The sequence below is a fragment of the Mastigoproctus giganteus genome, chromosome 6 (assembly GCF_048544385.1).
Source record: "Mastigoproctus giganteus isolate SK-2022 chromosome 6, ASM4854438v1, whole genome shotgun sequence".
NCBI lineage: Eukaryota > Metazoa > Arthropoda > Arachnida > Uropygi > Thelyphonidae > Mastigoproctus > Mastigoproctus giganteus.
In genome coordinates, this window is record NC_143580.1 from 180,542,781 (window position 1) to 180,554,893 (window position 12,113).

Genomic DNA, 12,113 nt, shown 5'->3' on the forward strand with positions numbered 1-12,113 from the left:
ATTAGACAAAATTTCTAATGGTGAAAGTGTCTCGTCAGTCACAAAACATTATAAAATCAATAAGTCAATGGTACGACCAATCAAGAAATTGGAAGTAAAAATCCGCCGTGGTGTCCATGAAAACGCGCTAATTGCTTCAAAAATTTGCTCTGTAACTCGTGATGTTAAATTAGAAAAAATGGAAAAGGCTTTAAATCTGTGGATAGAAGACCGAACTCAAAATAAAATTCCGTTAAGTTCACTCATCATTCGTGAAAAGGCAAAACACCTTTGTCAACACTTTAGCGAAACTGGTGATAGCACTGGCGGGATAAGTTTTTTAGCTATAGCAAAGGCACTGGTTTGAAAGATTTGTGTGAAATTTCTAATAAATATTACATTTAATATTAAATTGTTTCTTATTTTCATTTCGATGCCGTATGCTTGCATTTCACTATGTACTGTCTATGTACATAGTCATATTATGAAGGTACATATAATATATACCTAGACAAAATTTTATACTAGTTTTTCTTATATATTTCATACTTTGGAACGGAACCCCTTTATTACTATGGGAGCCATAACTCAGTATTCGCGTTTTCGATATTCACAGCATTTCTCAGGAACGTAACCCCCCGCGAATAGCGGGCTTTACTGTATTTTGTGTCATTAAAAATTATTTTGCCCTGAGGAATCCCAGCAGAGATGTCAGTTGTCCTTAATACAACCATGTGAGTTGTTTTAACCTTTTTGTTTAAATAGATAATGTTTAAATATTTAAACATTATCTAATTTCTAGTTTAAAGTCTTAAGTCAAACTTTTCATATGCAGAAAGAGTGTTCCTACTTTAATTATAATCCATTCTTGTTTGAAAAATGGCCATTTATAAATCGTCTTGGGTTTGAGGCTATTAATGAGTTATCTAATTTGATTCTGTATTCTAGTCTACTTCTGACTCATCCTACACTCCTTGCTGGTTTCAGCTATAGACTAGTATATTCTGTTGGCATCTTGTATTTCATCAGAGCAATAGTCCTTGTTTGGTAAGCTTTTATGCCCTTTATTTATTTTACCAATCTCAAATCCTTGTTAGCAGAGTGTTTTTGCTGTAATTTTGTATTTAGTATGTGCCCAGAATTAATGTTTAATTAAACTGCTTTTCTTTATGGTTTTTATTGAATTTCATTTGTTTTCACCTAATTTAACAAAGTTGGATTTTGTGATGGTAATTCTTATAACTTTAATTAAACACTGACCTAAATTTAAAAATACTTAGCATTTTGTAACCTTTCATCTCAACTTTCTTTTTAAGCTATACATATAATTTTTTTTATATAAATAAAAAAAAAAAGAGAGAGAGAAGACTAGTTTCATGGCAGAGTAGGAACCTTTTTGTAATTTGAAAGTTATATGCAACTCTGCATTCAGTTTGTGTTTCAGAACATATTGGTCTTTTCAGTAGTGGCTGATGGTTAGCTATCAGACAGGTTCATGCTAAGGTGGAAGTTCAGAGGCAATTACTTTGGGACACCAGCTCTCAGGGGCAGTAAAATGAATAGCATTAGTAGGACCTTTCCATATAGTAGAGGTGGTAGTAAAATGAATAAAGTATTACTGAGAATTTTTATATGTAATAGGGAGGGACAGCACTTTCTTGTTTAGATCTGGGCACTTAAAAGTCCTGATAGTCCATGCTGTCAAGTTTTGGACTTATCCTTATCCATCCACAAGTCAACATAAGTTTTAATATCATTTTGAAAGTTGTGTGCTGCTTATTATTATTAAATATGTCAATTAGTCTCTGCACTGTTCTACCAAAATGTCCAGAGTATCATTAATAAATTCTGTGCTTATTGATCTGCCATCCTCCAAAATCTATGAATATAGTATTTATTTTTTTCCATAAATAATACTATATTCAAATTATGTACCTTTTCCTCCCAGAGCTATTATAGAAACTTAACTTAAATCGTGATAATGAGCTTGATGCTCTTGCAAATAATTTGTTTTAATGTCATATACTTTTGTTACATAGAAAGTGCTTGCCTCTCTATTACAAAGGACCTCCCTGTCATCAAATAATATGGAGTAAATACACTCTAATCTGGTGCCATATTGTTAAGTTTGTTTGTTTGTTATTTGGTTTTTAGGAGCATTAGCAACTAAGGCCATATTGCTCCAGGGATATGCTGTTGTCATTCCCTGACCTTTCCGCATCCTCCGTATTTGGTGGGCATGGGCTCTTGTTAAGTCCATGTAAGTTCACCCCAGTACTAATTGTAATTGTATACTGCCCTCCATTCATATCTAAGGATATGTTGGGTGACTAGGATATGCATGATGTCTGTCTACAAAATATGTCCTCACAGATAGCACAGTTGGTAGAATCTGTCTACAAACTGATATTCTGAACATAGTTATCTTCAATTCAATATCTCCTTCCCAATCAAAGTTACAAAGTACAATATCTGATTTACTAGTGATAAAAGGTCTGGCCATCATCCCCAAACTAAAAGCTTGCAATATTTGTATTTCAAACCTTTCCTTGGTCATCCTGCCATCTCCCCCCTCTCGTTACAGTTGCTTAATTCCGATTAGCTCAGTGGCTAACCTTCATTTCCACAAATACTACATTCAAACTTTTCCTGACAGAGGAAACCCTAATGGAATAAAAATGCCTATCCTGTTAAAAATAAATAAGTCTCACATTAAAATTACTTTAAGAATCCTACAGAGGCTAGTTATCTCAAACTATCTCAAAGTGTGGTCCCAGCATGTAATTCTTCATAATGTCCAGTATGAACCCCACTTTTTACAGATTTTAGTATTTCACATAGAAATTCAAATTTAGATTACAGTGAATAACAAATTTTAAGCTTTCTGACAAATCTAAAACAGGTATGCAAGTTGTGCTTATTAAAATTTTAAATGAAATTTTAACAAGTATTACAATGAATGATATAAAAATGTAGTTGTTTAATTTTTTTTTCTTTTGATTTTGTAATGATCAGTAGCTTCTCTGATCAGTATTCAGCAATAATCTTCCAGCATAATGGGCTTCCACCTTCCTTGTTAATGTTTCTCCATGGTAGCAATATCTTAATGAAAGTGTTCACAATATTCATCCTAATATGTCCAAGGTTATTGGGGAAAACTCTAAATGGGAATAAAAGAAGTGTACAAGGTGTGATCAAAAAAGTTCAGGGACTGAACTAATATTTGGGAAATGATGAAGCTTACCAACCTTTAAGTTAGTCTCCTTGACATTGTATGCACCAATTCAAATAGTGCTTCTGCAACTTCTGAAAGCATTCTTGTGTAAGCTTCTTTTTGGAATTGTTAATAGTTGCTGTATCAAATTCTCAATAATTTTGTCAGTTATTGCAAATCTGACTTTTTGTGGAGGCTTCAAGTTTGAAAAAAAAAAAAAGTGCTAAAATGCTCAAGAAATTCTTGTGTGGAAAATGCCAAGGGTGCACAGACACTGTCATGGGACAAATTGATAATGAACAATGCCATGTGAGTCAAAATAAAAATTCTTCATGTGGTAATTCACACTGACTACTACTGTGTCTAGATGAGTTACTGAATGTGTTATAACAAGTTGCAATTCTCTATGATGCCACAGTTTCAGAATACAGTCAGTTCCTGAACTTTCTGATCATACCTCATATTTTTAAATGCATGCTATAATGAAATTTTGGTAGGCTTGTAATAAATTCTCATAAAGATATTATAGTTCTCTGCTCTATTTTTGCCCAAAAGACATAGATGATATATTCACACACTTTCTTGAAGGCTTTACATGCTTCCAGTTCATTTAACACTCTCAAAATATTCTCATCTTTTAGTAAATCTGCGATCTGCAAGCTGACAGAATATACTGTCTTTGATTCTGGCATCACTAATGTATTGAAACTAGTTCTATTGAGTATTACAACTCTGATTCATACTATCTAGTTCTAAGTATTGAAAGCAATCTACATTTCCTCTCTACAACTTTTATGAAATTCTTCATTAGACCTAACTTTGTGTAGAATTGATAAAAATACACCTCTTTGATTAATTAGTGGTGTCTAGATGATATTTTTCTTTCCAAGTAGACAGTTCATGTGAAGATACCAAATGTTACATTCTTAATGAATGGTTTGGCTTGACTAGCCCACTTACACAAAAAGCAATAATATTTAGTACAGCTGGATTGTAGACCTAAAAGGATTCCGATAACTTTGAAATCTCCCATACTTTTCTTAAATGAAGTTCCATGTTCTCATAGGATTCTTTCATTGAGGTCAGTGTGACATTGGTATAAATGGATTTGTTTTCCATTGTGGGAAGTAGACATTTAGACTTAATTTCAAAGAGTTAATGAAAGCCTCCATTTTTCTAGTATAAGTCCTGTTCCAAGGACATCAAGCAGTCCATCAATATCATTACAGTAGCAGCAGAGTAAATCTTACATAGCAAAATATGAAGAAAACTCTCTTTGTCATTTATGAAATACAGATCTAACTGTATCTTTTTGCTGTAAATTTCATTCCTTCAATCTAGACCCCAAAAGCTCTGCCTGTGCTTTATATAGATTTAAAAAATTCACAGAATCATTTAATTCACTTTATATGATAAGGATTTTTTGGGTCTGGCATTCATTTTATGATTCAGACTTGTTGTTGGAGCTTTAGGTGCATTCGCGACATAGCCAATATTGTACTATGTGTATTTTGTCTGTACAAGTGTTTATTAGCCAATTTGCAGTTTGTATGGGCTGAAAAACTCAGAATCTCATGGGGAAAAATCCTACTCCCTCTGCCTGAGATAGACTAATTGTAGCCCTGATTGCAGAAGCCTATAGAAATTCCTCCTATCTACAACAGGATTTGAACCTAGACCCCCTCCAAACAAGTGATAAGTGGTTAACCCATTATACTGTCCTGAAGAACTCATATGGATTATTTCCATTGGGTCAAATGTGCTTTCCTCTGTTAATAACTAGATTTCTGGAGGAAAAGAAATGGGTGGCTAAGATGATATTCAGATACTCAGTTTCTCTTCTGTCTTTACCTTTCTATCCATCAATTTGAATTATGCAAAAAATGACATTGTTGACTTGATTGGCTATTTGTAAGTATATTGTAAGTATTTGCCTATTTTATTCAGGTCAGAAATGTCCAACACCATACCAAACTATTAATACTCCCATTATACCAGGGTTTGGACTGGATGCTAAGAAACAGCTCTAGAAATAAACAAAAACACAAGTTCTGCCACTGTATCCCTTTGACAGAGAATCCCCAAAAGAAGGTATTTCTTAAAAAAAAAAAAAAAATCAAACTAATCACTTTTCCCTTCTTTAAAACACAGATTCAGACAGCTGACACTTCTGTTCTACATTTCAATTAACACCTCAAAATCTGAAGGAATAACATAACTCCAAGTTATATTTTGGCCTTTCAAATAAAAAAAAAAATTTCCATTCAACAAAAATCTTAAAACTAAAGTGGCTGCTGTGGTTAAAACTGCATTTCCCTTATTACTAAAACTACTGAACTTGTTTTTTTTTTTTTTCTTTATTAACAACACCAGGAATTTCTTAAATTTAATGAAATTATATTTAAGAAATTTATGAAATTTAATTTTAAATTTCATTTCTCTAAAAAAAGGTTAAGTCACAAATCCTTCTTAATCAGTGTTTCTTAGGCTTTTAGCTTATCTTTAGTCTGCATGCAGTGTTAATTCTTTAGCTTTGACGGTAATGGGTTTTGTTTTGTTTTATTTTGTTTTTAATACTCAATAGTATTTATTATAAAAATGAATGTTTTCTTTTGACCTTTCACTCATTCCATAAAGTTGGCCTTTAAACATTCCATAAATACTTGAGTTATCTTTATTGGAGTTTTTCATTACTAGTAATCTTCCATTTGCTCTTTCTTTTGGACAATCAAAAAGGTTTCCAATTTCTGCACACAAACTTTTAGGCTGCAATTTTGAAATAAACTTTTCCCACAAAACAAGTTTACAAGTTGCATTAATTTTTTTATTTTTAGCCATCTTTAAACTAGAGAAAAATCCTTCTACTTTTGAACTGAATTATTAAAATTTTCAACCTAATAACTTGAATTTGGCATGGTAGGCTTTCTCTGTTTTTCACATTAGAGTGCAAACTCCATAAGCTTCTAGCACCCTCTCTCTAAAAAAGCCATAATCAAGTGAAACATGCCTTCACTTTCTCATGTATTATCATTAACAGTTCATGGCTTCAATACAAAATGTGTTTCTCATCAATAGTAAATCACTACTAGTGCTGATAAATTTTAATCTATATATTATAAGCTTTCATCTTTCATCAAGTTCTAAAATACCTGCTTCTATAATAGGGTATATGCAGGTTCCATGATTGTAATTAATGTTGAAACCTGCCACAGCTATATGGAGTGCTTCCAACCAGGAACAATGATTAGAATCATGTGCACAGCCCAAACTTTCAACATTGGAATGCAGGTTACGATTAACGTGTTGCTCACACCAATAATGTTCAGCAACAGCACAGCAGACGAAGTTAGTCTGAAAAATAGCCCCCTCATGTTCCAAGATGCAATCACAAATGTTTGGAAAAAATATATAAATACATTGCACCTCTGTAGAATATAATGATGTATATCGTATTAGTCTTCTAAGTTGATAAAGGGGTACATTGCTCCAAAATCTACTGACTGTATATTTTATTTTAGTATTTGTAAAAGAATAAGAGAAGTTTACCTCAATATGATACATAGAACACTTCTGTATGATACTCTCCAGAAATTAAAACAAATAAAACATTAACACAAAATGATTGCAGTAAAAAAAATAAATTAAAAACAATTAGAAAAATCAATTGAACACAATTTTTAAAAAATTAATTTTAAAAAGTTTAACATAAATTTTAAAAAACGATTTTCCTTTCTGAAGCTGACAACACTTTTTGACCATATGTCGTGATCACAGGAATGAAAATTACGGAGTATGTGTGTGGATGCATCTTAAATAGAAATTATTAGTCTTCGCACATGAGCGTAAAAGACCATGAATCAGAGATTTGATATATAGCCAGCTAAAGTTAATAGAATTGTCATGTAATTTAATTTCAATGGTTTCTATAATTAATAGTCATATTACATTAGACACTGAGTATTTTGGCCTTGTTGAATAAAAATGTATATTTTTCATTAATGGCATGAAAGGCTAATTCTGATGCTGCTGAATGAGAAGCACGAACTGAGGAAGTGAACATGCTGTTTAACCTGAAAATTCAGAGGAAACCACGTAGATCCTTGGTAAGACGTTGTATACCAGGTCATTTATTTGTGTTGTGAAAGAGAAAAGAACTGAGCGATTGTTCAATGATTTCCGTATTGGTCTGGCCACAATCTTAAATTCGGTCTCTTTTTTTTTTACTGTAATCATTTTGCATTAATGATTTATTTGTTTTAATTTCTGGAGAGCATCATGCAGAAGTGTTCTATGTATCATATTGAGGTAAACATCTTATTCTTTTACAAGTATTGAAATCAGTGTAGAACATATTGAGCATCATAGCTGTGGTTTATACTATCAATTTTGTTTTAATATATTTTGTTATCAACTTTTAGCAGTTGTCTGTTTATATTTTATTGCTATTCTTAATAAGTTTCCATAGATTGTATTTTATAATTTACTATATTTTCAATAAAGTGTTTTTATACTTTTACGTTTAGTTGGTAGTGATAAGATTTCTTTCAGTATGCTTATTCCAACACATTACGCCTTTCTGCAAGCTGATTTTATGTTTAAGAAAATAAATAAATAAAGAAAGAAAACAATAACACAAACCAATTATTTGATTATATAATAACATTGAGTAGAAGAGAGAAAGAGAAATTTTTACTAAGTAGCAGTGTTAGCATTAGCATTAGTAGAGTTATATGATGCAAGAAAGCAAACTTATACAGCATCAGCAAAAAAAAAAAAAAAAAACTCCCCATTTCACCCATCCATTCACTCCAAAAGTTTGTCTAGTTCTGCCATCAATTTGTTTAATCTGTCAACTTCCACGACAGATGATGGAAGTTTGCTCCAGCAATCAACCACTCGCTGGCTAAAGGCAAATTTCCGCACATCTATTCTACAACTGTTTTTCCTCAATTTAAATTTATGTCCCCTCAGATGCATAATCTGAGCAAGAGGAAGAATTCCATCAGCACTGAACTTGCTCAAACTATTCAAAGCCGTATACACCTCAATCAGATCACCTCACAGGTGCCTAATCTCTAGACACTGCAATTTGTATAACTTAAGCTTTTCATCATAAGAGCAACCCTTTGTTCCCCTTGCCAATCTCATTGCTCTTCTCTGCTCGTTCCAGCGCTCTGCATCCTTCCTAAAATGAGGCCTCCAGACCTGTATACAGTACTCAATGTGTAGCTTGACCATTGCCTTTTACAAAGGGATAATCACCTTCTTATCCCTACTAGAAATATTCTGTATAACATTGACAAGATACCATGAGTTACTCTTGCAAACTGTCTGCACTGTTCAGAAAACTTCATATCAGACTGCACAATTACCCCCAAGCAACCCTGCCAACCTTTGTATCATCTGCAAACTTTGACATTAAGACTGATATACCTTCATCAATATCATTAATAAATACAGAAACCACTGAACCCTGGGTGACTCCACTAATAACATTAATCCATGAAGAGCAGTGTCCATTGATTACTACTTTCTATCTTCTCCCACTCAACCACCCTTTTATCCATAGCAGCAATTTAACCTTAATGCCATACTGCTCCAATTTGTACAGTAGTCTTCCATGTGCAACAGTAGCAAAAGCTTTCCTGAAATCCAAGTAGATGATGTCAAAATTATTTTTTTAATCTAGTTCCTTTGTGACCACATCATAGTATCCATTCAAATTGGTCAGAAAGATTTCCCCTTAGCAAACCCATGCTATGTACGAACTATAGCTGCAGTCTCGTCTAGATGATCCTGTAGTGCTTCTTTAACCAGTGCTTCCATTAATTTCCCAGGAAGAGAAGTTAAAATAACAGGTCTGCAATTACTTGGGCCATGTTTTGTCCTCATTTATGAATTGGGGATACATTTACACATCTTCAGTCCCTGGGGACCACCCTTGAGTCCAAGGAAGCTGTCACAATTATGACTAAAGGTTTGCTTGCTTCCTTTGCTGCCTCCTTTAATATAACTGGATAGATCCCTTCCACCCCAGGTGCTTTTCTTATCTTTCAACAATTTCTGCTCCACGTTGCTCTCAGTTACAAAATCATTTAGCTTACTGCCAGAGTTTAATTCACCTCTGGCATTCCCCTCCCTGAATAATTCCTCATGTGTGAATGTAGATGCAAAATACTCATTCAGTCTGTCAGCTACATGAGCAAGATCATCAATATAAAGTGGGCCAATCTGATTCATTCCCTTCCTTCTAGAGTTCACATAAATAAAGAATTCTTGGCTATTTTTCTTTGCATCTTTTGCCAAGGATTTCTTGTAATCTGCCTTCTCCTGTTTAACCTCCTGCATGACTTGAATACAGACCAGCTTATATCTACATGGGCTTCTGTGTCACCTCATGATTTATATGCATCCCATGCATTTTTCTTCTCTGCCATGGGTCTCATTAGTTCATCTGACATCCATTTAGGCCTAAACGTTGAACAGTATTTCTTAGTTGGTATGAAAAGTCTACTAGCTTTCAAGATTAATTCTTAGAATGCCTCCCATTTTGAATTTTCTGTTGGTAACGACATCAGTTGGTCCCCCTTTATAGAATTTAAAAACTGGCTGAGGCCACTGTAGTCACCTTTACAAAAGCAAAAACCCTTCCCTTTACCCCCTGTTGGTAATTACATCTTTGAGTAAATTGTGATCACTGCCACCTAGTAGTTCCTTTATCTGCAGTTTCTCAATGCATGAAGAATCACTGCTGATAATCAGATCAAGAATATTACTCCCTCTAGTTACCTCTCGAACATGCTGCTGGTGTAGAAAACAATCATCCAAAAAAGCTTTGCAAAAGACTAACCCACAAGTTACAGTCAATATCTGGGGTGTTAAAATCCTCCGTTGTAATACAATCTGATTTACTTTCCCACTCTATTTCCCTGTGCAGTTGTTCGTTGTACTCATCAGAATTATTAGGCCTATAATACAATCCTACTCTGAATTTTGCTTTCCCAGTGCTTATGGCACACCAAACTGACTCACCATTGCAACAACTATGGGAAACAATTGAATCAGCATGGACCAGCATCCCTGTGTCATGCTTTCGACACCTCATTGAGTTTATGCCATGATGAAACAGACTAATTTGGAAAACTAAACGGGGATATACTTACTATTAGGCAGGTGTATGTAATAAAGTTGCCACTCACTGTATATCTGAGTAGGAACACAACTTTTTTTAAATATTTAGTTTGCAACAACTGTGGTAAGCACTTGAGTCAGCATGAACCAGCATCCCTGTGGCATACTTTCGACACCTCATTGAGTCTATGCTATGATGAAACAGACTAATTTGGAAGGCTAAAGGGGGACCTACTTACTATATAGAAGTGGCTTATCTCTGTATATCTCTTGAGTGGGAACACTTTTTTTTTTTTTTAATTTGCCTGTTGAAAAATATTCAAAAATTTTATATTTTCATAAATTTGAATGCACTTCTTTTGTGATCGGTCAGTAATTCACAGAAGCAATGAGATTCACAACTTTTTTTTTTTTTTTTTTTTGATTTGGTAGTTGTTGGCGCATCGGCTTCTGTGGCCATATTGCACCTCCCAAGGTTTTTGCAGTACTTTGATCCAAGCCCGAGGCGGGAATCGAACCCGCGACCTTTGGGTTGCCGGGCAGGTACTCTACCCACTCGGCTAGCCCGGTCGGCATTCACAACTATTTGTACAGTAAATATTAGGAAAAAAAAAACTGCTATGGTAAATGCATGAGAGAACAAAGGGAAAAAAAACAAAAGGAAAGAAAAATTATTTTAAATATTCTGCATGAAAAAATATTAAGTTAATTTTCAATTAACTGTACTGAATACTTTAGACATTAATATTTTATATTAAATATTCTGTTGTATATCTTCCAACTGCCACATACCATAAAACTAGTCACTCTAAATTTTAATTTTAAGGGCCTCGTGCATTGAGTTGTGTTAATTTGCAGAGAGGATCATGGAGTAATTAGATTTTTGCAGTTTTGCTTATTTGTATCTCATACATCACACAAAAAAAAAACACTTCCACAAATTCAGTATACTTGTGTTACTTTAATTTTTTTTTTTTTTTTTTAATTATTGCTTTGAATATGTAATAAATAATGTTATACTGTTTTCATTGCAGCATCTAACCAGAATGGGGGTCCAAGTCCACACGAAATGATCCGTCTCCTTGATCAGTGTGATCTTACAAATTCACATTGTTCTACACCATGTATTAGTCCATCGCCATCACTTATAGCTAGTGCTGCTCGTTTAAAGGCTTCAAACCTTGCCTTTCTTTGTCAGCAGGGAAATCCTTCTGATGGAAACAGTGGGGATCATACTGCAGAAGGAGATGGAAGAATTACGCACTGCTGACATTACTGCTTGCCTAGGAATATAATTTGTCTTCTACAAAGAAAAGGACAAGAAGCATGCCTGCTTTAATAGCCACTTATCTGGTAATAAATTTAAAGATATTGTCATATCAAAAAAGTTTTTAAAAAATCTACAAATTTAAAAAAAAATTCTAAATAAATTATTTTAATTATTACTTAGCCATTTGGAAACATATTGCTTATTGTTACATAAAACTTGCTGAACATATCTTGATGATTACTTGAAGTATATCTATCAAATAACTTTGAAATCATCCTAGATTTATATTCCACAGTCTATGCTAAAACTCTTACAGAGCAATCTGATATGGTAAACCCATCAATAGATTTCTTTTGTGAAAATATACTTATAAGTATATAAATTAGGTACATATGCATAAAAGATAGAAGGAATATTTTCATATAGATTTTTAATGTAGTTAATATTCTAGAAAAAGGGCACACAATTCTTGCTACTTCACTTAGGTTCCAAATATCATTGTTTAATTTGCTTGAATAT

At 33.5% G+C, this 12,113-nt stretch overlaps 1 protein-coding gene across 2 annotated transcripts in view; it reads left to right on the top strand.

The window, feature by feature from the left end:
• The window catches only part of LOC150084784 (BTB/POZ domain-containing protein KCTD3), a 234,236-nt gene extending 222,566 nt beyond the window's left edge, over positions 1-11,670 (top strand). Inside the window, exons 18-19 of one of the 2 annotated variants that reach the window (XR_016547075.1) lie at positions 928-1,026; positions 11,359-11,465. Coding sequence is in view for 1 of the 2 variants with exons in the window: in XM_090375543.1 (XP_090231669.1) it covers positions 11,359-11,594 (236 nt within the window). In the remaining variant the exon portion in view is untranslated. Of the gene's footprint in view, positions 1-927; positions 1,027-11,358 lie in introns of both variants that reach the window. The other variant, XM_090375543.1, reaches the window with a different exon arrangement.
• The last annotated feature ends 443 nt before the right edge of the window (positions 11,671-12,113 follow it).